At 55.0% G+C, this 27,001-nt stretch overlaps 2 protein-coding genes and 1 long non-coding RNA gene across 8 annotated transcripts; 2 read left to right on the plus strand and 1 right to left on the minus strand.

Moving 5' to 3' along the window:
- The first annotated feature begins 1,183 nt into the window (after positions 1-1,183).
- ICAM3 (intercellular adhesion molecule 3) lies at positions 1,184-8,409 on the plus strand. 4 transcript variants are annotated; one of them, XM_032251828.1, is made up of 7 exons: positions 1,184-1,413; positions 2,001-2,267; positions 6,198-6,503; positions 6,824-7,111; positions 7,406-7,660; positions 7,780-7,922; positions 8,129-8,409. In XM_032251828.1, the coding sequence occupies exons 1-7, from the start codon at positions 1,338-1,340 to the stop codon at positions 8,186-8,188; spliced, it is 1,395 nt and encodes a 464-aa protein (XP_032107719.1). In that variant the 5' UTR covers positions 1,184-1,337; the 3' UTR covers positions 8,189-8,409. The 4 variants fall into 4 exon arrangements, with proteins under 4 accessions (XP_032107719.1, XP_032107720.1, XP_032107721.1 ...); XM_032251829.1 differs by having other exon boundaries at positions 1,185-1,413; positions 7,780-7,916; XM_032251827.1 differs by having other exon boundaries at positions 1,190-1,413; positions 7,780-8,028.
- On the minus strand, positions 5,808-6,900 carry LOC116532574. Its single transcript, XR_004260911.1, has 2 exons — positions 6,812-6,900; positions 5,808-6,711 (listed from the first exon to the last, which is right to left on the minus strand). It is a non-coding gene; the product is annotated as an uncharacterized LOC116532574 (long non-coding RNA).
- A 143-nt stretch (positions 8,410-8,552) lies between the features above and the next one.
- Positions 8,553-26,997, plus strand: RAVER1 (ribonucleoprotein, PTB binding 1). 3 transcript variants are annotated; one of them, XM_032251825.1, is made up of 14 exons: positions 8,553-8,896; positions 11,473-11,539; positions 15,096-15,565; positions 20,194-20,385; positions 20,484-20,613; positions 21,017-21,111; positions 22,137-22,224; positions 22,497-22,708; positions 22,805-22,898; positions 22,974-23,101; positions 24,122-24,196; positions 24,872-25,015; positions 25,458-25,541; positions 25,631-26,997. In XM_032251825.1, the coding sequence occupies exons 1-14, from the start codon at positions 8,627-8,629 to the stop codon at positions 25,775-25,777; spliced, it is 2,196 nt and encodes a 731-aa protein (XP_032107716.1). In that variant the 5' UTR covers positions 8,553-8,626; the 3' UTR covers positions 25,778-26,997. The 3 variants fall into 3 exon arrangements, with proteins under 3 accessions (XP_032107716.1, XP_032107715.1, XP_032107717.1); XM_032251824.1 differs by having other exon boundaries at positions 22,805-23,101; XM_032251826.1 differs by lacking the exon at positions 22,497-22,708 and having other exon boundaries at positions 22,791-23,101.
- The last annotated feature ends 4 nt before the right edge of the window (positions 26,998-27,001 follow it).

Here is a 27,001-nt window from a genome sequence, read left to right on the forward strand (position 1 = left end):
AGGTTAGGAGTTCAAGACCAGCCTGGCCAACATGGTGAAATCCCATCTCTACCAAAAAGTGCAAAAATTAGCTGGGTATAGTGGTACACACCTGTAGTCCCAGCTACTCGGGAGGCTAAGGCAGGAGAATCGCTTGAACCCGGGAGGTGGAGGCTGCAGTGAGCCAACATCCCACCACTGCACTCCAGCCTGGGTGACAGAGTGAGACCCTGTCTCAAAACAAAACAAAAACCAAGTAGAATCCTGGAGTGACAGTGGCTCAGGGACCCAGCTGTCCCCAAAACATCTGCCTCCTCTCTTTGTGCAGGGGATGGGGGGGTCCCCAGATCTTCAAAGATAGGGAGGTGTCCTTAAGATCTTCAAAGGTGGCCAGGCGAGGTGGCTCAAGCCTGTAATCCCAACATTTTTTTGGGTCAAGATGGGAGGATCAGCCGTGCGCAGTGGCTCATGCCTGTAATCCCAGCACCTTGGGAAGCCAAGGCAGGCAGATCACTTGAGGTTAGGAGTTTGAGACCAGTCTGGCCAACATGGTGAAACCCTGTCTCTACTTAAAAAAAAAAAAAATTAGCTAGGTGTGGTGGTGCATGCCTATAATCCCAGCTACTCAGGAGGCTGAGGCAGGACAATCACTTGAACCAGGAGATGAAGGCTGCAGTGAGCCAAGGTTGCACCACTGCACTCCAGCCTGGGCAACAGAGAGAGACTCTGTCTCAAAACAAAGAAAAAAAAAAAAAAAAAAAGGGAGGATAGCTTGAGGCCAGGCGTTCAAGACCAGTCAGGGCAAAATGCAATACCCTGTTTCTGTGGTTTTTTTGTTTGTTTTGTTTTTTGATGTTGCCTCAAAATCCCGCCTTATCTCCTAAACAATGGTGCTGGCAGGTTTCCCCATTAATTTCCTCACCGGGGACCACAAATTCCCCTCCCCACCTAAGTTCAACCGGAAGGAGGTGTCTCATCCCCCCTCTACCCCAGGCTCCCAAGTGCTGAGAACATAGGAAGCCAGTTAAGTTAGCATTTCCTGTGAATTGAACTGGGGCCAAAAGTGCAACGGAGGCCAGTCCTGTCCCTGGGAGCGACTCAGCAGTGCTGGCCACTTTGCTGGGCCCCATCTGGGTCCCCCACCCTAGCCTTCTGGGCCACAGCATCTCCTTCCACCCCACAGCATCCCCTTCCACCCCATAGCATCCCCTTCCACCCACAGGCCTGGGCAAGGTGCAGCCCCCAGACTTCTGCAATCTTAACCGCTGGGCTTCCTCTCGAGGTGGGAGCCCCGCCTCCCTCCCACCCCACCCCTGTCTGCCCTTTGGCACCTCAAGAAGGCACCTTCCTCTGTCAGAATGGCCACCATGATACCTGCCGTGTCGTGGCTCCGGGCCTGCTGGACTCTGCTGGTCTGCTGTCTGCTGACCCCAGGTGAGGCCAGTCAAGCCAGGGAGGGCTGGAGAGGGCTGGGTTTTGGGGATCAGAAGAGGGTGGAGGAAGAGAAAGCAACCCTCTTCACATCCTGCCACACTGCGCCCTGGCTGCTGGCCCTGTATCTTCGGGAGAAAGTTCTGGTTCCTTAGTTCAGCCTTCAGGTGGTCAGGCCCCAGCATGCGACTTGTGCGCCACCCATCTCCCCCAACACACACACACACATCCCACGCTTCCTGCTCCATCTGAACTAGAGACATTTGCCCTTTGCGTATGTGGTTCCCTCTGCCAGAATCACCCTTCCCTTTCACTTGCTAACTCCTACTTAGCCTTCAGTTTCAGGCTGGCATGGTCCCCCTCCTCCAGGAAGCCTTCCCTGACTCACCTCCTCCTATGCTGGATCAGAGCCTCTTCTGGCCTCCTTCTGAATTCTCCCTCGCCCCTGATGGATCCTGCCTTACCCACTGGACCATGAGGGCAGGAATCCTATCTCGGCACAAGGAAAGAGGTGTTAAATGGTGGGACCTGCTGGTACTTGGGTTGGGGGGCAAAGAAACAACCACCAGGACTTCTTCGTGTTCCTGAAGGTGTCCAGGGGCAGGAGTTCCTGTTGCGGGTGGAGCCCCAGAACCCAGTGCTTCCTGCTGGAGGTTCCCTGTTGGTGAACTGCAGTACTGATTGTCCCAGCGCTAAGCAAGTCACCTTGGAGACGTCTCTATCAAAGGAGCTGGTGGACAATGGCACAGGCTGGGCAGCCTTCTGGGTCAGCAACGTGACTGGCAACAGCCGGATCCTCTGCTCAGGGTACTGCAATGGTTTGCAGATAATAGGCTCCACTGACATCACCGTCTACAGTGAGTCATTGTGTCCAGAGGTGGGACTGTTCTCCGGCAGTGGTGCGGGCAGGAGGCCAATGGCTCAGGAGAGTGGGGACTCTTGAGTGTGCAAAGAATGGACTAGGGCTCTCATCCAGAGCTCAGACCTGGACATTTCTGTGTGAGATACAAAGACAGACAGAAGGCTGGGTGCGGTGGCTCATGCCTGTAATTGCAGCACTTTGGGAGGCTGAGACAGGTGTATCACAAGGTTATGAGTTCAAGACCAGCCTGGCCAAGATGGTAAAACCCCATCTCTACTAAAAATACAAAAAAATTAGCCGGGCATGGTGACAGGCGCCTGTAATCTCATCTACTTGGGAGGGTGAGGCAGAGAATCACTTGAACCCGAGAGGCAAAGGTTGCAGTGAGCCAAGATCCTGCCACTGCCCTCCAACCTGGGCAACAGAGCAAGACTCCATCTCAGACAAACAAACAACAACAAAAAAAACAGACAGAGAGACACACAGAGACATAGAAACACATTTCAATCTCATGCCAAGGCAGCAGTTGTGAAATCAATTAACTTCTGCCGCAACAAGTATTTTTTTTTTTTTTGAGATGGAATTTTGCTCTTGTTGCCCAGACTGGAGTGCAGTGGGGCGATCTTGGCTCACTGCAACCTCCGCCTCCCGGGTTCAAGTGATTCTCCTGCCTCAGCCTCCCATGTAGCTGGGACTACAGGTGCAGGCCCCCACACCCAGCTAATTTGTATTTTTAGTAGAGATGGGGTTTCACCATATTGGCCAGGCTGGTCCTGAGCTTCTGACCTCAGATGATCGACCCAACTCAGCCTCCCAACGTGCTGGGATTACAGGCATAAGCCACATTGCCCAGCATCCCAACAAGCATTTTCAGTATGTGCTGGCCAGGTGCAGTAGCTCATGCCTATAATCTCAACACTTTAGGAGGCCAAGGTGGGAGCACTGCTTGAGCCCAGGAATTAAGACCAGCCTGAGCAACACAGGGACGCCCTGTCCCTACAGAAATAAATTAAAAAAAAAATTAGCTGGGCATGGTGCACATGCCTGAAGTCCCAGCTACTTGGGAGGCCAAGGTGGGATGATTGCTTGAGCCCAGGAGTTTGAGGCTATAGTGAGGTATGATTGCACCACTGCACTCCAGCCTGCACGAAAAAGCAAGACCCTGTATCTTAAGCCAAAAAAGGGGGTACCCCTCTCAGCCAGCAGGTGAATGGAGGTTTTTACATTTATGCTTTTTTATACTTTTATTTTAGAGACAGGATCTCCCATGTTGCCTAAGTTGGTCTCAAACTCATGGGCTAAGGCAGTCCTCCCACTTCAGTCTCTCCAGTAGCTGGGATTACAGGCCTGAGCCACTGTCCCTGGCTATTTATTTATTTATTTTTGGAGATGGAGTCTCACTGTGTTGCCCAGGTGGGGGTGCATTGGCAGGATCTTGGCTCACTGCAACCTCCACCTCCCAAGTTCAAGAGATTCTCCTGCCTCAGCCTGCTCAGTAGCTGGGACTATGGGTGTGCATCACCCTGCCCAGCTAATTTTTGTATTTTTAATAGAGACAAGGTTTTACCATGTTGCCCAGTCTGGTCTCGAACTCTTGGCCTTAAGTGATCTGCCCGCCTTGGCCTCCCAAAGTGCTGGGATTACAAGCATGAGCCACCATGCTTGGCCTACTTTTTAATTAATTTATTTATTTTTGAGGCAGTCTTGCTCTTGTTGCCCAGGCTGGAGTGCAGTGACACGATCTCAGCCCACTGCAGCCTCCGCCTCCCAGGCTCAAGCGATTCTTCTGCCTTAGCCCCCTGAGTAGCTGGGATTACAGGCATGTGCCACCACGCCCGACTAATTTTTGTGTTTTTAGTAGAGTAGTTTTACCATGTTGGCCAGCCTGGTCTCAAACTCTTGATCTCAAGTGATCCACCCACCTCAGCCTCCCAAAGTGCTGGGATTACAGGCATCAGCCACCTCGCCCACCCTTATTTTTTTTTTCTTTTTTTTGAGACAGAGTCTTGCTCTGTTGCCAGGCTGGAATGCAGTGGCACTATCTCAGCTCACTGCAGCCTCCGCCTCCCGGGTTCAAGCGATTCTCATGCCTCAGCCTCTGAGTAGCTGGGATTACAGGCACATACCACCATGCCTGGCTAGTTTTTATATTTTTAGTAGAGATGGGGTTTCACCATGTTGGCAAGGCTGGTCTTCAACTCCTGGCCTCAAGTGATCCACCCGTCTTGGCCTTTGAAAGTGCTGGGATTATAAGCATTAGCCACCATGCCTGGTCTGAGGCCAGGGTTTTGTAGGTGTACCTGGGAGGGGACCCAGCCTGGGGGTCAAGTCTCCCGTAACTGTGCTAGAGTATCCTCAGAGGCTGCCACAGGGCTGGTGAACCAGGAAAGCCCTGAGTGCCCGAATCTGATTGGAGAGAACTGAACTATCTCTGGTAGAGGCCAAACCAGCTGTTCAGGCCAGAGGCTAGGAGGAGAAGCCCATGGATTCCCTAGACATGACATCCAGGAGGCATGTCTGTGGTTTGGGAGACCCACATTCTAGCCTGGGATCTGCCACTTACTGATTGTGTGTCCTTAAGCAATTCACCTTCCCTCTCTGGGCCATATATTTCTCCATCCATAAAAGAGAAAAATGCCAGGTGCAGTGGCTCACGCCTGTAATCCCAGCACTTCAGGGGGCTGAGATGGGTGAATGACTTGAGGCCAGGAGTTCAAGACCAGCCTGGCCAGCACAGTGAAACCCCATCTCTACTAAAAATACAAAAATAGGCTGGGCGTGGTGGCTCAGGCCTGTAATCCCAGCACTTTGAGAGGTTAAGGCAGGCAGATTACCTGAGGTCAGGAGTTCGAGACCAGCCTGACCAACATGGTGAAACTCCGACTCTACTAAAAAAAAAAAAAAAAAAAAAAAAAAATGCATAATTAGCCAGGAGTGGTGGTGGGCACCTATAACCCCAGCTACCTGGGAGGCTGAGGTGGGTGAATTGCTTGAACCCAGGAGGCGGAGGTTGCAGTGAGCCGAGATCGTGCCACTGTACTCCAGCCTGGGCAACAAGAGAGAGACTCTGTCTCAAAAAAAAAAAAAGAGAGAGAGAAAGGGTTGGACACAGTGGCTCACACCTGTAATCTCAGTACTTTGGGAGGCCGAGATTGGTGGATCACCTGAACTCAGGAGTTCAAGACCAGCCTGGGCAACAAGGTGAAATTCCGTCTCTGCTAAAAAAAAAAAAAAAAGACCGGGCCTTTTGGCTCACCTCTGTAATCCCACCACTTTGGGAGGCTGAGGAGGGCAGATCGCGAGGTCAAGAAATAGAGACCATCCTTGTTAATATGCTGAAACCCCCATCTCTACTAAAAATACAAAACTTAGCTTGGCGTGGTGGTTCAAGATTTTAGTCCCGGCTACTTGGGAGGCTGAGGCAGGAGAATCGCTTGAACCTGGGAGGTGGAGGTTGCAGTGGGCCGATATGGTGCCACTGCACTCCAGCCTGGCGACAGAGGGAGACTCTGTCTCAAAAAAAAAAGAAAAAAAAGAGAATAGAGAAGATTTCACTAGGTTGTTGTGTGCATGAAGGTGGTTGACCCCTTAAAGGTCTAAGGAAATATATAAACAGGAACTTTTAATATTAATATCTTAGTCATAAACGTTAATCCTTTCCTTCCTCATTTTGTTTTTTAATTAACTGTGACATCCTTGAGAACAGAAAATTTTGTTTAGCACCTGGCAAGGTGTCTGACAACATAGGAAATGATAATCACGGCACTAATGATAATAGCAGACACCTCGACTGGCCCAGTTTTAAGCCCTCTAAGTTTATTAACTCAAAGCTGAAAGTTCTCAGCAGGGCTGCCCTGTCTCCACCCCCACCCCTGGGGGATGGGTTGCAGGACCCCCTAAGTGCCATCCTCCCTTTCTCCCTCAGGGCTCCCGGAGCGGGTGGAACTGGCACCCCTCCCCCCCTGGCAGCCGGTGGGTCAGAACCTTACCCTGCACTGCCAAGTGGAGGGTGGGTCGCCCCGGACCAGCCTCACGGTGGTGCTGCTCCGCTGGGAGGAGGAGCTGAGCCGGCAGCCCGCAGTGGAGGAGCTCACGGAGGTCACTGCCACTGTGCTGGCCAGCAGAGGTGACCACGGAGCCCATTTCTCATGCCGCACAGAACTGGACCTGCGGCTCCAAGGGCTGAGACTGCTCGTGAACACCTCAGCCCCCCGCCGGCTCCGAACTTTTGGTGAGAGAGGGAGCTTCAGACGGTGGGTGATGAGCTGAGCCACGGTAGAGGGTGCTCTGGCTTTGGGATTCCTAAGAGTGGGGTGCCCTGGACCTCACAGGCTTCTGGGAAGAAAAGCCCCGGGCTACTGGGCAGGTTGGCCCCAGAAGGGAGGCCTGAGCCATCGGATCTTTGGAGAAAGCCGTTTTCAAGGCTGTGTGGGTGTGTCCTGGAAAGAATGGGTGACCCAGTCAGCAAAATATCTTGATTGAGGGGGATGAGGGTGTCCTGGTGGAAGGCACAGTCCTGCGGGCTGTGCTGATGCCTACCTTTCTCCCCAGCCCTGCCGGTGACACCACCGCGCCTCGTGGCCCCCCGGTTCTTGGAGGTGGAAACCTCGTGTCCGGTGGATTGCACCGTAGAGGGGCTTTTTCCGGCCTCAGAGGCCCAGGTCCACCTGGCGCTGGGGGACCAGGTGCTGAATGAGACAGTCACGAACCACGGGGACATGTTAACGGCCACAGCCACAGCCACGGCGCGCGCAGATCAGGAGGGTGCCCGACAGATCATCTGCAACGTTACCCTAGGGGGCGAGAGACTTGAGGCCCGGGAGAACTTGACGGTCTTTAGTAAGAGGGGGCGTGAAAGGGGGCGTGAAAGGGGGCGCGGCCTCAGCAGTCTGGGGGCGTGTCAGAGGGGGCGGAGACTAGCTGAAAAGTTGGGGCCTGACTTGCCCCCGTAGTAGTTGCAACGTGGGCAGGGACCAAGTGCCCGGAATTGGACAAAGGCCACAAAGAGAGCGAGGCTTGAGACGCCGAAAGCGTGGCCCGGATATCCCAAGAGGAAAGGGGAGGGCGGAGGGCTCGGCTAGATCCACAGGAAGGTCCTGTTCCTTAAGCTCTTGGGCAATGCCCCGCCTTTAGATTTCGGAGGACCCATTCTGAACCTGAGCGAGCCCAGTGCCCCCGAGGGGTCCACAGTGATTGCGAGTTGCATGGCTGGGGCTCGGGTCCACGTCACGCTGGACGGAGTTCCGGCCGCGGCCCCCGGGCAGCCAGCTCAACTTCAGCTAAATACTACCGAGAATGACGACGGACGCAGCTTCTTCTGCAGTGCCACTCTCGAGGTGGACGGCGAGTTCTTGCACAGGAACAGTAGCGTCCAGTTGCGTGTCCTGTGTGAGTCGGTCACCCTGACCTTTAATCCCTCCGCCCCTGCCCTGGAAAAATTAGATGCTCGTCTGCCCCACTGTGCCTTGGGTGTGTTGGGTGTCTGATCACACATGGTGATTCCACAGATGGTCCCCAAATTGACCGAGCCAAATGTCCCCAGCACTTGAAGTGGAAAGATAAAACGAGACAGGTCCTGCAGTGCCACGCCCGGGGCAACCCATCTCCCCAGCTGCGGTGTTTGAAGGAAGGCTCCAGCCAGGAGGTGCCAGTGGGGATCCCATTCTTGGTCAATGTAACACATAATGGCACTTATCAATGCCAAGCGGTCAGCTCACGGGGCAAATATACCCTGGTCGTGGTGATAAACATTGAGGGTGAGCTAACACGGGTTCACGGGGCTGGACTGGCAGGCCCGGGAGGCGGGGGTGTTAGAGACGGAGGGACGCATATTGACTTCGCGCTTTCTCTGCACAGCTCGGAACTCCCACTTTGTCCCCGTCTTATTGGCGGTGTTTACGACCCTGGGCGTGGTGACTGTCGTAGTGGCCTTAATGTACGTCTTCCGGGCGCGGAAACAGAGAGGCCTGTACCATGTTAGGCAGGAGAGCCCCTCTCTGCCCCTCACGTCTATGCCCACAGAGGCAATTAGGGAAGAACCGTCCAGAGTTGAGTGACTCTGGGATCTTGGACCAAAGTTGGCAGGGGCTTGGCTGTACCCTCAGATTCCCCACCAATAAAGCCTTCAAATTCCCTAATCTGTGGTTTGATTCCACCCGCGCTGCAAGGCTCTCCCACTCAGGTGCACATCCGCTGAGTGGCGTCGCTGCGGCGGAAGGGGGCGGGATCTGTGGCACGCAGACGCAGCTTGAACTCCTGAGGAGCGGGCTGGGGTTTAGCCAATGGGCTGAGGGGGGAGGGAAAGAGGTGGGGCTTTTCCCAGCCAATCGCCAGGCGCGCCCTCGTTGCCGCTCTATGCCGCTCCGCCCCGGCTCGCTGGTCCCAGAAGGCGCCGGGTTTCCCAAGATGGCGGCGGACGTGTCCGTTACTCACCGGGCCCCGCTGAGCCCGGAGTCTGGGGCCGAGGTCGAGGCTGGCGATGCTGCGGAGCGCCGGGCGCCCGAAGAAGAGCTGCCGCCCCTAGATCCAGAAGAGATCCGGAAACGCCTGGAACACACCGAGCGCCAGTTCCGTAACCGCCGCAAGATACTGATCCGGGGCCTCCCGGGGGACGTGACCAACCAGGTATGGGGGGGGCGGTGTGGGATCGTGGCGGGAAATACCACGGTGCGCGTGCGCGGGAGGGAACTGGGCGACACCAACACTGAGGTGCGCAGGGGTCGTTGACCGGGGCGTCCAAGCACCCGATCCACGCGGGATCGGGAGAGACCAACAGCGGGATGTGGGGGGGCGGTGATGAAAGGGGAATGACTGTGATGTGAGGGAGGGCGTTGCTAGGGGCGACCACAGGCTTGGGCGACACCAAGTGATGGAAGGGGGCGGGGAATGGAAGGGGGCGGACAGCTTTGGCCTTGTTGGGGAATTGTGAATGGGCTAGTACATTGGGCCACCTTTGCCCCCTACTTGGATGGTGCTTTTCTGCACCCATTCTAGCACAGGGTGGCGGGACCTGAAATCTAGAAGTTTCAGGACTGCGGAGAGTATGCCCCTTCATATCACGCGTGTATTCACTGCTTCAGATAAATCCGGAAGTTACAGCAGTCTCTGGGTCTTGGCCCCCAAAACCTCAGGGTTAATTTGGGAAAATGGGGTCTCCTGTCACCAGCCGACAGACCTACATGAAGGAAGTGAGGCCTGTGTTCTGTGGAGCCCCTCGTGGCTAATCTTCCTGCTTGGAGTGCCTTTTTCATGGGGCCAGCATGGGGCAGCGTTTCCCATTGATCTTTGGACCCAGGGAAATGGCATCTGTACGCTCTGCCCTATGGCAGTGAAGTAGCTTCTCGCTTCCTGCTGCTGAGATTCCCTGCTCTCTGGCCCATCAGCACACCTGCCACTGGCCCTCCCTGCCCATTGGTGGGCATGTTGCTAGTAGGACGCCAGGATTTTGGGAGGGGCTGAATTTGGGGACAGATCGGGGCAGGCATCATTAAGGATGGTCAGGTTTCTTTCTGGGTGTTCCTCCCAGTGTCTGCAGTCTCAGCTGGGAACACATTTTGTTTCTCCCTCAAGATGCACAGTGTGTCTGGCCCCAGCACTTTGTCTTCAAAGCTGGCTTGAGAGGCTGGGCACGGTGTCTCATGCCTTTAATCCCAGCACTTTGAGAGGCTGAGGCAAGTGACCCTCTGGAGCCCAAGTGTTTGAGACTAGCCTGGGTAGCATAGCGAAACACCTACTCTACAAAAAATTTAAAAAATTAGCCAGGCATGGTAGTGTGTGCTTGTAGTCCCAGCTACTCAGGAGGCTGAGGTGGGAGGATTGCTTGAGCCTAGGAGGTTGAGGCTGCAGTGTGCTATGTTCGTGCCACTGCACTTTAGCCTAGGCGACAGAAAAGACCCTATCTGTAAAAAAAAAAAAAAAAAAAAAGAAAGGAAGAAAACTAAATGAGCTGGCTTGCAAGAGCAAAGCCTTGTCATTAGGAGGAAATTGGGAGGCACGTGCACCCACACAATGTGGGGCTAAGTATGTGGGCTCTATAGTCAGGTACCCGTGGGCAGCATCCGGCTGCTGTGCTGCCCCCACTGTGCTGCCCAAGTGCAGGGCTCCAGCAGGTCTCTTCACTTGGCCTAGCCTGTTTTCTCATGTACAAAATGACTTTGTTAATATCACTTACACAGTTGTTGGAAACAGTGAATCTTACAAAAGGAGGTATACAGGTTAAATGACTTCCCTAAAGGCATACTCTTGTTTTTCTTTTGAGGCAGTGTCTCCCTTTGTCACTCAGGCTGGAGTGCAGTGGCGTACTGCAACCTCCACTGCCCGGGTCCAAGCAATTCTTCCACGTCAGCCTCCCTAGTAGCTAGGATTACAGGTGCATGCCACCATGCCTGGCTAATTTTTGTATTTTTATTGTCAATTAATTGATTAATTAATTTGAGATAGAGTCTTGCTCTGTCCCAGGCTGGAGTGCAGTGGCACCATTCGGCTCACTGCAACCTCCACCTCCTGGGTTCAAGGTATTCCCCTGCCTCAGCCTCCTGAGTAGTTGGGATTACAGGCGTGCGCCACCATGTCTGGCTAATTTTTATATTTTTTTCACTTTTTTTTTCTTTTTATTTTAGAAAAAATATAGCTCCTGATCAGGAGCTGGAGTCGGCACCGCTGCTGGCAGAGGCAGGACACTAACCACCTGCATAATTTTTATATTTTTATTAGAGATAGGGTTTCACCGTGTTGGCCAGGCTGGTCTTGAACTCCTGTCTTCTTGATCCACGCCCCCCCGGCCTCCCAAAGTGCTGGAATTATAGGCATGAGTGACCTCGCCCGGCCTAATTTTTGTATTTTTAGTAGAGACCAGGTTTCACCATGTTGGCCAGGGTGGTCTCGAACCCCTGACCTCAGGTGATCTACCTGCCTTGGCCTCCCAAAGTGCTGAGATTACAGGCATAAGCTAAAGGAATTCCCTCTAACAGCGTGTTGTACTGGGTAATAGCACAGTCTGTAGCCAGGTTCTGAATCCCAGCTCTGCCAGGTATGGGCAGAATTACCTTGGCCAAATTATTGCATTCAGCCTCAATTTCCTCATTGGTAAAATGGGGGATGGTAATTGTCCTGCCTTCAGAGCTGGTGGCAGCTATGAAGGCAGCACTGGGTTGCCCTTTTCCATCTCTAGTAACTCTGTCTTTTTTCTTCTGTTTCCACAGGAAGTGCATGACCTGCTCCGTGCCTATGAGCTCAAGTACTGTTTTGTGGACAAATATAAAGGGACAGGTTTGTGGGGCCATGGGTGGGCCAGGGCAGGGGTGACTGTCCCTGAAGATGGGAGGACCCTGGCCCCATGTCTGCTGCCCTGAACTGTCGACATTGCTGCAGGCCCAGTATTGCCCCCCAGTCTAGCATGGCTGGTTGCCCCATCTGCCTGTCGTCCTGGGTGCCTGTCTTGGGACAGCCTTCATGTTCTCCTGGAGAACATTGGGCTGATTCTTTTCCTGCTCCACTCGCTTGGCATTGAATGAATAATTAACAATGCTTGGCCTTGGGCTCATTCTCTTCCTGCCCCTCTTGGCTCACCCAGCCAGTCGCCCAGTTACCCCACCTGTATAGTCTTTTTTTTGAGACGGAGTCTCACTGTTGCCCAGGCTGGAGTGCAGTGGCACGATCTCGGCTCACTGCATCCTCCACCTCCTGGGTTCAAGCCATTCTCTTGCCTCAGCCTCCTGAATAGCTGGGATTACAGGCGTGTACGACCATACCCAGCTAATTTTTGTATTTTTAGTAGAGATGGGGTTTCACCATGTTGACCAGGCCGGTTTCGAACTCCTGACCTCAAGTAATCCGCCCGCCTTGGCCTCCGAAAGTGCTGGGATTACAGGGTTGAGCTAGCATGCTCGGCCCTGTGTGGTCTTTTTAAACGCTGTATTCCTTTGGCTTCCACCTGGGCCTTGCCCCTCCATCTCTGCCTAAATGGCTGCCTTCCCCTGACCACCATGATTCCGTGTTGCTACTTGTTCCCTCCCAGGTAGCAAGCTCCAGTCTTGCTGCCAGTCTGATCAAACCTACTCCTAACCTTAATCATTCTTTTCTTCTCAAAATCTGAGGCTCCTCCTCACACTGCCTTGGAGGATGTGCGTTGCCATCATCTTCTCGGGTGCCATGGGGTTCTGGGCTGTTCACTCTGCCACTGTTCTTTGCTGTCCTCTCTTCTTTTTTTTTTTTTTTTTTTTTGAGATGGAGTTTCGCTCTTGTTACCCAGGCTGGAGTGCAATGGCACGATCTCGGCTCACCGCAACCTCCGCCTCCTGGGCTCAGGCAATTCTCCTGCCTCAGCCTCCTGAGTAGCTGGGATTACAGGCACGCGCCACCATGCCCAGCTAATTTTTTTGTATTTTTAGTAGAGACGGGGTTTCACCATGTTGACCAGGATGGTCTCGATCTCTTGACCTCGTGATCCACCCGCCTCGGCCTCCCAAAGTGCTGGGATTACAGGCTTGAGCCACCGCACCCGGCCTGCTGTCCTCTCTTCTAACCAGGCCCCACCCACGTGGGGTTGGACAGCTCCCCATTATAGCACTGAGCAGGCTGGGCTGTTGTTGCTGGCCCGCCCACCTGCCTCCTCTACGGAATGGTCAGCTGCATGAGAATGGGGACAGGTCTTGTCAGCCATGGTTCCCCCAAGTGGGAGGCCCTCAGTGCCTCAGTGGGTCTCTGTGTCCGCCATGCATTGTGCCAGGTGTTAGACCTCCCAGGGCCTTTGCTTGTAGCCTGTAACATGTGTGGGAAGGAGTGAAAGACAGGTGTCTCTCAGAGACCTACCTGGCAGGCTGGGGTAGTGATTAAAATCTTGGGCCCTCAAGGCAAAAAGACCTTGAGTTTGAATCCTGGTCTGTGGCTGTGGGCAAGTGATTTACCCTTCCTTGGGCTCAGTTTTCTCACCAACAAATTAAGCATGACCGTAATGTGTCTCCTAACATGTTATGACCTGCCTGAGTTGGCCATGGAACCAAATACATTAAAATGCCTAAAAGGCTGGGCACAGTGGCTCATGCCTGTAATCCCAGCACTTTGGGAGGCCATAGCAGGTGGATCACAAGGTCAAGAGATCGAGACCATTCTGGCCAACATGGTGAAACCCCATCTCTACTAAAAATACAAAAAATAAGGCCGGGCGCGGTGGCTCAAGCCTGTAATCCCAGCACTGTGGGAGGCCAAGGCGGGTGGATCACAAGGTCAAGAGATCGAGACCATCCTGGTCAACATTGTGAAACCCCGTCTCTACTAAAAATACAAAACATTAGCTGGGCATGGTGGCACATGCCTGTAGTCCCAGCTACTCGGGAGGTTGAGGCAGGAGAATTGCCTGAACCCAGGAGGCGGAGGTTGCGGTGAGCCGAGATCGCGCCATTGCACTCCAGCCTGGGTAACAAGAGCGAAACTCCGTCTCAAAAAAAAAAAAAAAAAATTAGCTGGGCGTGGTGGCGCACGCCTGTAGTCCCAGCTGCTTGGAAGGCTGAGGCAGCAAAATTATGTGATCCCGGGAGGTGGAGGTTGCAGTGAGCTGAGATGAGATTGCGTCACTGCATTCCAGCCTGGAGACAGAGTGACGAGACTCTGTCTCAAAAAAAAACACTGGGATTCCAGTGCATAGTAGTAGGCACTTGTTAAACAGTGGCAGGGTCAACAAGTCAAATGTTTGCTGAGCACCTAGTATGCTCTGGCACCAGGGATCCAGATGTTGAGTGACACTTTTGTTCGCATAGTCTTTTAACATGTATTTATTGAGCACTTACTATGTGCCAGGTGCAGGGGACATAGCTCTGAACCACACAGTCTGTTCTTGGGAGGAGGATGTTATTCAAACAACTGCAAATATGAAGGTGAAATGGTCCTTGGGGACCAAAAATTACAGGGCACTGTGGGGGCACAAAGCTGGGATCTGACACAGGAGCAGTCCGGGTAGGCTTCATGGGAGAAGTGACATTTGAGGTCTGATCTGTGGATGGGTACAGGTTAACAGGTAAGGAGGTGGGGCTCAGTGTTCCACGCTCAGGGAACAGCAGCTACAAAGGCCTCTCTGGAGCTTGCCTGGCGTGGTCCGGGGAGCAGTGGTGAGATGAGGGGAGGTCAGCGAGCCCATGCAGGCTGCCCTGCACCCTGCAGCTAGAAGCCACCAGATAGGTGCAGAGTGATCGGGTTATCGTTTTGAACAAAGCTTCCTACATCTGCTGGGTGGGTCGAAAATCCGGGCCAGCATGTGGCCTCAGGGTTGAAGGGCACTGGTGGCCTGGAAAGGTGGCAGGGGTAGGCAGTTTGTAGAGCGGGGCTCTGGAGCCTGGAGCCTGGCTACCTGGGTTCAAGTCCAGGCTCCCCTACTCAGGCACGGGGTGCTGCTCTGGGTCCGTTTCCTTGCTGTCAAATGTTGGTTGTGATGATTAAGTTATATCCATTTGACAGATGAGGAAACTGATACCCCCAAAGCCACCTGGGGCTTGGGGCTTAACTCCAGGCTCCAGTGAGCATGGGCTTAACCACCGCCCTTGATATCACCCAAGTGATCCATGGCATTCTTAGGACAGAGCCAGGCCCCAGCAGGTGGGTGCTGCTGTGGGTGCAGGTGGATGCAGGGCTGGGAGAGGGAGAGGGCTTCGTGGAGTCCAGAGGCAGTGGCAGGCACACTTGCCTGTGTGAGTCACCAAGGCTGGCACCTGTTCAGATCACAGGCACCCGAGATGCCCAGCATTTGCAGGTCCCACCTGGTTTGGAGGGTGGCGGGTGGAGGGGCAGGCCTTTGGGGCTCCACTGACCTGGAGCTGCTCTCTTCCCACCACAGCCTTTGTGACCCTGCTGAATGGGGAGCAGGCTGAGGCCGCCATCCGCGCTTTTCACCAGAGACGCCTGCGGGAGCACGAGCTGTCAGTGCAGCTGCAGCCCACGGATGCCCTGCTGTGCGTGGCCAACCTGCCCCCCAGCTTCACGCAGCAGCAGTTCGAGGAGCTGGTGCGGCCCTTCGGCAGCCTGGAGCGCTGCTTCCTGGTCTACAGCGAGCGCACCGGCCACTCCAAGGGCTACGGCTTTGCTGAGTACATGAAGAAGGACTCAGCCGCCCGTGCCAAGTCGGACCTGCTGGGCAAGCCGCTGGGCCCGCGCACCCTCTACGTGCACTGGACAGATGCCGGGCAGCTGACGCCTGCCCTTCTCCACTCCCGCTGCCTCTGTGTGGACCGCCTGCCACCTGGCTTCAATGATGTGGACGCTCTGCGCCGGGCACTGTCGGCTGTCCACACCCCCACCTTCTGCCAGGTGAGCCCTGTGGAGAGCACTGGGGAGCAGGCACCAGGCCGGAGCACTGGAAGGAGTCATCTGCTTTTTCTTTTTTTCTTTTTTTTTGAGATAGAATCTCACTTTGTTGCCCAGGCTGAAGTGCAGTGATGCAATCTCATCTCATTGCAACCTCTGCCTCCCGGGTTAAAGTGATTCTCCCGCCTCAGTCTCCCGAGTAGCTGGGATTACAAGTGCCCGCCACCAAACCTGGCTGATTTTTATATTTTCAGCAGAGATGGGATTTTGCCATGTTGGTCAGGCTAGTCTTGAACTCCTGACCTCAGGTGATCCGCCTGCCTCAGCCTTCCAAAGTGCTGGGATTATAGGCATAAGCCACCGCACCCAGCCTCATCTGCCTTTTCTAATCTCCTAGATCCTTTTTCAGTAAGGCACCGGTGACGTCATACAGCTTTGAATGAGGTTCTTGCTAGAGAGGCCACGTGGTGCAGGGAGTGAGAGTTCTGGGACTTGTTTTTTTGTTTGTTTTTGAGACAGAGTCTTGCTCTGTCGCCCAGACTGGAGTGCAGTCTCAGCTCACTGCAACCTCCACCTCCCGGCTTCAAGCAATTCTCCTGCCTTGACCTCCTGAGTAGCTGGGATTACAGGCACATGCCACCATACCTGGTTAATTTTTGTATTTTTAGTAGAGACGGGGGTTTACCATGTTGGTCAGTCTGGATTTGAACTCCTGACCTTGTGATTCACCCGCCTTGGCCTCCCAAAGTGTTGGGATTACAGGCATGAGCCCTGTGCCTGGCCACTTGTTTTGTTTTTTGAGACAGAGTCTTGATCTGTCATCCAAGATGGCATGCAGTGGCCCAATCTCGGCTTCCTGCAACCTCCACTTCCCTGGTTCAAGTGATTCTTCTGCCCCAGCCTCCTGAGTAGCTGGGATTACAGGTGCCAGCCACCATGCCCAGCTAATTTTTGAATTTTTCGTAGAGACAGGGTTTTGCCTTGTTGACCAGGCTGGTCTTAAACTCCTGACCTCAGGCGATCTGCCTGCCTTGGCCTCGCAAAGTGCTGGGATTACAGGCATGAGCCACTGTGTCCAGCCAAGGGATTTGAATCCCTGTGCAACCTCCAGCCTTACTGTCCCTCTGTCAGATGCAGAGGAGGTCACCCTTGTAACTGTGGATCTCAAGGCTTCCTCAACACTCACCTCCTCATTCACTACTAACCTCATCAGACCTCTCATGGGGTCCCTGACCCTGGCCAGGCATTGAGGAGGTTGCAGAGGAACCCACAGTCTATTTGAGCCTTGAGGTTAGAGACTGAGGCTTCACCAGATCCCAGCCCTGCCCTCTAGCTCCGGCCAGTCACTGGCTCTCTGATCTGCAGTTGCCCTTCTCCTTAAGCAGGGACTCAGTACTTACACAATGGGTTGGCAAAACAGTCCCTCGTTCATTCAGGCCACACATGCCAGACACTTCCATGTGTGTGCCTCGCCCTGAGATAGGCGCAGTGGGGCAAGAATAGGCCAGACACACTCTCTAAGAGCCCCCAAAAGGTCTTGATCCCCAGAGATCCCGAAGGGGTCATTCCTCCAGCACTCGCTGTGGATTCTGAGTATGTAACTTTCGGTTGCTTCATCCTATGTCAACCCTGAGAGGCAGGTAGCTCATTTCTCATTTTTAGGTGAGGATACTAAGGCACAGAGGGGTCAAGTAACTTGCCCAGGGTTTAATAGCCAGGGTCTGGCAGAGCTGGGATCAGAATGCTGCAGCCTAGCTCCAGAGCCTGGGCCAGCCAAGAGAAGGCCAGTGCAGAGGCTTAGAAGGGATAGTCCTGGCTGGGAAGAGTGACTCAATGCCTGTAACACCAACACTTTGGGAGGCTGAGGTGGACGGATCCCTTGAGCTCAAGAGTTCGAGACCAGCCTGGGCAATATGGTGAAATCCTGTCTGTACAAAATTTAGACAGGTGTGATGGCACGCCTGTGGCCCCAGCTACTCAGGAGGCTGAGGTGGGAGGATCGCTTGATCCTGGAAGTCCGAGGCTGCAGTGAGTCATGATCGCACCACAGCACCATGGCACTACAGCCTAGGCAACAGAGCTAGACCTCCATCTCAAAGAAAAAGAGAGACAGTCCTAGGCTCAGACCCTCACCTCTGTGGCTTTGAGTGGGTCCATCTTGTGTAAGTGGGGTATTGGTGCCCCATTTAAACTAGGTATCTGTTGGGAGGCTGAGGCAGGAGGATCGCTTGGGACCAGGAGTTCAAGACTAGCCTGGGTGAGATAGTGGGACCCCATCGCTATATTTAAAAAACATAACAGGCTGGGTGTGGTGGCTCACGCCTGTAATCCCAGCACTTTGGGAGGCCAAGGTGGGTGGACCACTTGAGATCAGGGGTTTAAGGTCAGCCTGGCCAACATGGTGATACCCTGTTTCTACTAAAAATATAAAAAAATTAGCTGCATGTGGTGATGCAGGCCTGTAACCCCAAGTACTCTGGAGGCTGAGGCAGGAGAATAGCTTGAACCTGAGAGGCAGAGGTTGCAGTGATCCAAGACTGCGCTACTGCACTCTAGCTTGGGAGACAGAGTGAGACTCCGTCTCAAGAAAAGAAAAAAAGGCCAGGAGTGGTAGCTCACACCTATAATCCCAGCACTTTGGTAGGCCAAGGCGGGTAAATCACCTGAGATCAGGAGTTTGAGGCCAGCCTGACTAACATGGTGAAACCCTGTCCCAAAAAATAAATTAATTAACAACAAGAAAAACAGCAGGGTGTCGTGGTCAAAAAGTTCGAGACCAGCCTGGCTAACATGAACCTCATCTCTACTAAAAATACAAAAAAAAAAAAAAAAAAAGCAGCCAGGTATGGTGGTGTTTGCCTGTAATCCCAGCTACGAAGAGGCTGAGGCACAAGAATCACTTGAACCCAGGAGCTGTTGGTGACAGCGAGTCCTTTGCATCACTGCACTCCAGCTTGGGTGACAGTGCTAAACTTTGTCTCAAAAAAAAAAAAAAAAAATGGGTATGATTATGGGAGATCCATGCCTAGACCTTGGCACAGAGCATGGGCAGAGGTGAAGGGGTGCTACCTATACCTTCCCTGCCCTGGCAGTTGGCAAGTGTGGGGGCCCAGGCCCAACTGTTTCCCATAGTATTGCTACCTTCTTGGCAACTGTCTGGAACGAGAGCCCTTTCACCTCATGGATGTCCTAGAAGAGAAAAAAAAAGAGAGCCCTTCCTTCTCTACCCCTTGCTGATTATTTCTTTTTTTTTGGAGACAGAGTCTTACTCTGTCGCCCACACTGGAGTGCAGTGGCTCGATCTTGGCTCTGCAACCTCTGCCTCCCGGATTCAAGTGATTACCCTGCCTCAGCCTCTGGAGTAGCTGGGACTACAGGCACATGCCACCACACCCAGCTAATTTTTTGTATTTTTAGTAGAGACGGGGTTTCACTGTACTGGTCAGGATGGTCTCAATCGCCTGACCTCCTGATTCACCCGCCTTGGCCTCCCAAAGTGCTGGGATTAGAGGCATGAGTCACTGCGCCTGGCCTTTTTTTTTTTTTTTTAAAGCAACAGGGTCTTACTCTGTCCTTGGAGTGTAGTGGCTCAATCATAGCTCACTATAACCCTGAATTCCTGGGCTTAAGCAATACTCCCGCCCCAGCTGGATCTGTAGCCCGGCACCACCTCATCTAGCTGTAGTACTGTTTCTTGGGACAGCCATCACCACCACCCTGATGTGGCCGGTCCCATGAAGGCTGTCAGTTTGGCCTTGTCTGATCCCAGCTCTAAACTGTGGCCTGGACAAGGGTCTATCCGTCTCTGAGCCCCAGTTTTCTGTCCTACAAAGTCTCTGAGCCCCAGTTTTCTCTCCTACAAAGTAGGGGTGCTGACAGTGCCTGCCTTTTTTCTTTTTTTTTTTTTTTTGACATGGAGTCTCATTCTGTCGCCCAGGCTGGAGTGCAGCGGTATGATCTCGGCTTGCTGCAACCACCGCCTCCTGAGTTCAAGTGATTCTCCTGCCTCAGCCTCCCAAGAAGCTGGGATTACAGGCATGCCCCACCACACCCGGCTAACTTTTTATTTTTAGTAGAGATGGGGTTTTGCCACCTTGGTCAGGCTGGTCTTGAACTCTGACCTCAAATGACCTGCCCACTTTGGCCTCCCAAAGTGCTGGGATTACAGACAGCCTGGAACCCAAGCCTGGAAGCCACCTGCTTCAGCTACAGGCTTGGCTTCTCCCCTCCCAGCCGCAGCTACAGTGCCCTTGGCCTGAGGCTGGTTGTCGGGCGGCACCCCGAAGCCACGTGCCTCTTCCCGCACTTTGCACCTTGGTGTACCCTGAAGTCCCAAGTCCCTCTGTGGCCTTGTCTTTGGTGGTGAGGCAGCTCCCGGCCCTGCCCTCCGTCCAGCTGCGTGGCCTTGGGTGCGCTGACCTCTCTGTGCCTCATTCGCCTTCTCTGAGAAATGGGTATGATGCAGCCTCCCAGGGTTGTTGGGAAGATCAGATGAGCTGATGCAGGAACGAGGGACAGGACAGAGCCTGGTGTGGAGTTCACCCCCCCACATCTCATTACAGTTGTCACTTCCTGGGATGGAACAGTCACTGCTTCCCAGGTGCTCATGACCGTCTGCCTTCCCCCCGCAGCTGGCATGCGGCCAGGATGGGCAGCTGAAGGGCTTCGCGGTGCTGGAGTATGAAACAGCTGAGATGGCAGAGGAGGCGCAGCAGGGGGTGGACGGCCTGGCCCTGGGGGGCAGCCACCTTCGAGTCTCCTTCTGCGCCCCGGGGCCCCCCGGCCGAAGCATGCTGGCCGCGCTCATCGCTGCCCAGGCCACGGTAAGCGTGTGTGGGTAGGGGTGGCAGTGGGGATGGACACCCTGTGGGGATGTGAGGGCCCCGGCGGCGCGCTGAGCTGGTTCTGCCCCTTCCCGCAGGCCCTCAATCGGGGGAAGGGGCTCCTCCCCGAGCCCAACATCCTGCAGCTGCTCAACAACCTGGGCCCATCCGCCTCCCTCCAGCTGCTGCTCAACCCTCTGCTCCACAGCAGCACGGGGGGGAAGCAGGGTAAGTCGGGGCTGGGCAGGGGCCCAGTGTGCTGAACACAGGCTTCAGCCCTGTCCCCGGCACTCCCCAAAACTGCTTGTCTCGGCCCCAGTGACTGGAGCCCCAGGAGTAGGGCTGAGGGGGAGAATGGAGTCGTGGGGGGAGCTGCTGCTGTCCACAGCTGGAGGCCAGGACCAGGGCCACACAGCGGCCTGCAGTGAGGTGGGTGCTGGCAAGAGGGGGCCACCCTTTACTGGAGTAGCCACTACCCGTTCTAGGCCCTTTGGGCAAGTCCACTGCCCACCCCACCCATGCCTCAGAGCGTCAGTTTCCTGCCCCATCAATGGGTTCATCAGGGCTGTGTGTCATAAGGCAGGAGGGAGGACATGGGCACCCCTGCCCATGCCCCTGTGTCTCCCTCCAGGCCTCCTGGGTGCCCCCCCAGCCATGCCGCTGCTCAGTGGACCAGCCCTGTCCACAGCACTGTTGCAACTCGCCCTGCAGACCCAGAGCCAGAAGGTAACACACATGTCCCCCTCACCCATTGCTCCACAGCCCCTCACAATCTGCAACACAGCTGGCGTCATCAGTGGAGTTTGGGGGGACCTCTGGCTGTGGCCTGGGGGCCCAGAACCAGGATGAGGCTGACTCCCCCCAGCCCCTGCCTTTCCCACCCACATCTCCAAACCCTCCGGCAATCACTCATGACAGGGTTTGCCTTCTTTCCCTCCATTCTGGAGAGGGCCCCTGGCCTTGGTGCCTGGGGTGGGGTCAGGGGACCTGGACATGCCCATTTACAGCCTGTAACTGGGTGTGGGTCGGGAGCACCGCTTTAGGGCACCAGGTTGTAAATAGACTGCTCGGAAACTCCCTTGTGGAAGAGCCACCTGGAGAAGAAACTCCAGGTCCACCCCCTCAGTGCGCACGCATGCACACACACACACACACACGTCACACATAAACACAGGTATACACAGAGTCACAAAGATGCTATACACACACAGAGACATAGACACACAAAGATGTGAGACAAAGACATGTAGACGAAGACACAGAGACATGAGACAGATTCACAGACACATAGAAACAAAGACACAGATCTACACACACAGACACACACAGATTCACAAACATACACTCATGCTCCGCCTTGTCTGGTGTCTGGATTCTATAAGTCAGTAGCATCGGTATGTCTGTGTCTGGTGGTAACTGACAGTATATGAGCTTGTGGGTCTGGTCTTCTGTGACTAAAAGTGGCTGAAATCCTGTGTGGCTGTCCCACTCCATATGGCTGCAGTTGATACTGTGCTGTGATCATCAGCCAGGGTACTGGGGCCGGATGCTCAGGAGACCCTCAGTCACCACGGCTGATGGGATGAGTGATGGGGGTGGAGGGTGGTGAGCAGTGGGGAACCCCATGCCTGTCTGCCCAGGACTGGTTGTGCCCTGGAGTCCGGGTGTGTCTGCCAAGACTCTGGGCCACACCTGTCTGCTTCCCTGGGCCACCCCACCCCCATCTGCAGCTGTCTGTATTCTGTCCCTAGAAGCCCGGCATCCTGGGAGACTCACCCCTCGGCGCCCTCCAACCTGGGGCCCAGCCGGCCAACCCCCTCCTTGGGGAGCTGCCTGCAGGTAATGCAGACCCCGCCCACAGTGTCCCCTACGCCCTTCCCCTTCCTTCCCTGCTGTGTGGCCTTGGGCGAGTGACCCAACCTCTGTGGGTCCCAGTGCCCTGGCCCCATCAGTTGGGTGTCCCCTACCCCAGGCCCAGGCATGAGCTCTGTTCAGTGGCCAGCATGGATTTGTCCCTTGAGCACTGGGCCCTGGTCCAGGTGGGAGCTGGAGAGCCCTAGGGAGAGGGGTCCTGTGTGCCTGGGCCCCTGAAATCCTCCTTCCCTCCCTAGGAGGGGGCCTGCCCCCGGAGCTGCCACCCCGGCGAGGGAAGCCACCACCCCTGCTGCCATCCGTGCTTGGCCCTGCTGGGGGTGACCGGGAGTCCCTGGGCCTGGGTCCCCCAGCAGCCCGGCTCACTCCTCCCCCTGCCCCTGTGGGGCTCCGAGGCTCTGGCCTCAGAGGCCTCCAGAAAGACAGTGGGTCTCTGCCGACGCCCCCTGGGGTAAGGCCCTGCCCCGCGCGCGGCACCACACAAGCCTCCTGTTCCACAGGGTCCCCTCTCCTGGGGGCCTTCTCGAATCCAGCCCTCCCGCTGCAGGTCTCACTGCTGGGGGAGCCCCCCAAGGACTACCGGATTCCCCTGAATCCCTACCTGAACCTACACAGCCTGCTCCCGGCCAGCAACCTGGCGGGTAAGGAGGTCCGGGGCTGGGGAGGCGCCGGGAGAAGCCGCCACCCAGCTGAGGGCCCTCCACCTAACCCCCCAGCCCCTGGAGGTGGCAGCAGCAGCAGCAAAGCCTTCCAGTTCAAGTCCCGCCTGCTCAGCCCCCTCAGCAGCACCCGCCTGCCCCCCGAACCAGGGCTCTCTGACAGCTACGGCTTTGACTACCCCTCGGTGAGTGCCTGGCTGTGGTTCTCTGTCCCCTGAGGCCAAATCATTTTCCAAATTGATATTTCTCTATGACTGGGCTAGGCCACATGCTAGAGAGGCAGCAGGGAACGTGCCGGATATGGTCTTTTTTCTTTTTAGAGACAGGGTCTCCCTCTGTTGCTTGGGCTGGAGGGGAGTGGTGCGATCATAGCTCACTGCAGCCTCTGCAGTCTCAACCTCCTGAGGTGCAGTCCTTGCACCTCAACCTCCCAAGGAGCTGGGACCACAGGCATGTGCCACCATGCCCAGCTAATTTTTAAATTTTTGGTAGAGATGTAATCTCACTGTGTTGTCCAGGCTGGTCTCAAACTACTGACCTCAAGTGAGCTGCCCGCCTCAGCCTCCCAAAGTGCTGGGATTACAGGCAAGAGCCACTATGCCTGGCCTTATGCTCTTAGTTTCCTGTTTCTGCACATCAGCCCTTGCTTCCTGTCCATCTGCCTGTCTGTCCATTCCCAAGACCTGGAGGATCTTTCATCTCAGTCTATCTGTCATCCTGCGTCTCTGTCAACCTTTCTCTCCTGAGAGACCATACTGTCTCTCTCCAGATATAGGGCTTGCCCTTTCTTTCCCTCTCTCCCACCTTTGATTCCTGTCTGTACCCCTGGGGATTTGGTCCTTCTGTGATGCCAACCTCCTTCACAGGTCAGAAATTGCAAACTGGCCACCCACATGTCACCTGGGTTATGTTTGGTTCCTGCGGAGTTTCAAACAAATAACCAAAATTAATGCCAACACAAGAAAACCACAAGAATCCACGCAGCTCGAATTCCCAGCTTGCCTGGAAAACTCCAAACACCTAGGCCGATGGGGGGTACACCCCTGTACAGCAGCCATCCCTGGCTGGAGCCGAGCTGTATCCAGCCCCAAATTTGCCCCCTCCTAGTCCCAGAGTGGTATCTCCCTGACAGATCTGCATGGAGTTCAGCCAGGGTGAGGCTGGGACATACCCCAACCCAATGTGCTTCTCCCACTTTCATTCAGGACATGGGACCTCGGCGGCTCTTCTCCCACCCACGGGAACCAGCCCTTGGGCCTCATGGACCCAGTCGACACAAGGTAAAGGCCATCCTGGTATGGCTTATGTAGCAATCAGCTTTTACTGCATGACAAGCCAGCTGTGCCATGACTTAGTAGCCTAGAATAGCAGATCTTGTATTTTGTATGTTCTTTGTGGGTTATTTTGAGACAGGATCTCACTGTGTTGCCCAGACTGGAGTGCAGTGGCTCCATCATAGCTGACTGTAGCCTCAAACTCCTCTCAAGCGATCCTCTCACCTCAGCCTCCTGAGTAGCTGGGGCCATAGAGACTCACCACCGTGATGACTAATTTTTGTACTTTTTGTGGAGATGAAGTCTCCCTATGTTGCCCAGGCTGGTCTGGACCTCCTAGGATCACAGGCATGAGCCACCAGCCATGCCAGGCATTGCATTACTTCTTGCTACTCTGCAGGGCAGTGGGCGGTCCCCTCCACTCTCTTGGGCCTCAGTGAGCTACGTGGCCTCACATATTTGGCATCCATAGGCTGCACGGTGTCTCTGTGCCCATTCGTGCAGTGTTGATCCCCAGGTTCCTGGAGGAGGAAGAGAAGGCAGGCACCCACGTGCCAGCTCTCTTCACTCCTATTAGCCAAAGCTAGTCTTTGCAGAGCCCAGAATCATTTGGGGAGGATCCTGTGCAAAAAGCTGGGTCCTACAGTTGTCTGCTTCACCCCACCAACCCTTCTTCTGCAGATGTCCCCCCCGCCCAGTGGCTTCAGCGAACGGAGCAGTGGTGGGAGTGGCGGGGGGCCCCTGTCTCACTTCTATTCAGGCTCGCCCACTTCCTACTTCACCAGCGGCCTGCAGGCTGGCCTCAAACAGAGCCACCTCAGCAAGGTGAGGAGCCTGTCTGGCTGAGCAGGGCCCCCTGGGACAGCCAGGATTCGGGGGCGCCTGCTACCGGGGCTCTGTGACCCTCAGTGCCCAGGCCAAAGCTGGGGTGGTGGCAGGGGTCAGTCTTGCTCAGGGTAGAGTAGAAACAGCCTGTCGTCCTCCATCCACCCCTGTGCGTCAAGCACCCAGCACTGCCAGCCTTCCAGGCTTTCTGGTACTTCCTCCCTCTACAGCCCGGGCTGTGGGTGCTATTGGCCCCATTTGACAGATGAGAAAACAGGCTCAGATAAAATGGAGCAATCAGCCCCAGGTCTCATAGCTAGAAAGTAGCAGAAGCAAAATTTGAACCTGAAACCCCTCGAACCCCTCGCTTTTCCTTGGGCAGAGGGTTGCTTCCTCTGGCCCCCAGGGAGTAACCTGTCCCTCCTCTCTCCATTTCTCCCAGGCAATCGGCTCTTCCCCGATGGGCTCCGGAGAAGGGCTCCTGGGCCTCGGCCCTGGGCCTAATGGTCACAGCCACCTGCTGAAGGTACGGGCAGGGGGTGGGGACATGCAGGGCTGGGGAGCCCCAGCCACCCAGTGGCCCCTGACCCGCCCTGCCCTGCCCTCTGTCTCCAGACCCCACTGGGTGGCCAGAAACGCAGCTTTGCCCACCTGCTGCCCTCCCCCGAGCCCAGCCCAGAAGGCAGCTACGTGGGTCAGCACTCCCAGGGCCTCGGTGGCCACTACGCAGACTCCTACCTGAAGCGGAAGAGGATTTTCTAAGTGGCTGGTGCCAGAGATAACTCAAAGGCCTGCACCAAATCGCTTTTGGGTTTTCTGGTGTTTTGTTTTGTGTTTTTTTAAACCATCTTCTCTCTTTCGGTAATAGAAAAATCTCTGAAAGACTTTACTGACCAACCAGCCGGAGCCCCAGGAGCCCAAGGGGTATGGGGGAGTCTGGAGGCTTCACTGTGCCTCTGGCCTGCTCCCACGCCGAAACCCTGCAGCCTTAAGAGAGAGGGGCCCCGGCCTGCTCTCCCCTCCCCTCATCTCTGCTGTGCCCGTCTCTCCGGAGCCCTCCTGCCTCCATTGCTCCTGTAATTTTGGCCTTTCGAGTGCCTTGGAGGTTTCCCTCACCTCCTGTGAGGATACAGAGACTGTCTCCTTTTTTTAACTTTGACAGCTGACTTCTGTTTCCTTTTCTAATTTTTATTCTTCAGACCACCCAGGACAACCCCCAGCTCTGATTCTTTCAAGGTCCGGCCTGTCCAGGCCACCATTCCACACTTTACGGTTCGAAACAGCTCCTTTTCCCACATCTGCTGCAGGCATGCTGTCTCCTGTCCCTGCCTGCCCATCTGGCCTGTACCCCAGCCCTGGGGTCCCTGCCGAAATCCCCTCCCTTTCTGATGCCTTAAAAGCTGGGCCCCAGGCCCTGCTGGCCAGAGCCACAGTTGTGGAGCTCTGGGAGCTTGACTATGGACCAAACAGCCCTGGCCTAGGTATCGGGCCACTCTACCCAGAATCTCCACCCTGGGGACAGTAGAAGGCCAAAGCCTTCATCTTGGTGAACCAGCCCCATCACCCCTTCCTGCCTGGGACTTGGTGCAGAGATGGGCTTTCTCTGCCAGTCCCCCTGACGTTTGTCTGTGGGAGTCGGGCATTGTACCCATCTCCCGGAGCCTCTGCTGTCACCCCCTTGTTGAAGATGAATTCTTGAAATCTGCCTGCCTGCCCCAGGCCAGAGCCCTGGAACTGGCCTCCTTTCAGCCCAGTGCCAGAAACCAGCACTCCATGCAGATAAGCTCTGGGCCTGTCCACCAGCAGGACCTGTCGACCTGAGGTGACCCTGGACCCTGCCGCAGGCCAACTGGGCCACCAGCTTCCCTCCCCTGACTCTGGGGACCCACATCCACTCCACGGGGATTTTTCCCCCCCAACCCCAATCTCCCCACATGGACCTTTGCTGAATTAAAGTTTGTAAGTAAATGGTTTTAAAGAAATCAA

Source organism: Sapajus apella, unplaced genomic scaffold, assembly GCF_009761245.1.
Source record: "Sapajus apella isolate SASKATOON/1434 unplaced genomic scaffold, GSC_monkey_1.0 scaffold77, whole genome shotgun sequence".
Taxonomy (NCBI): Eukaryota; Metazoa; Chordata; class Mammalia; order Primates; family Cebidae; genus Sapajus; species Sapajus apella.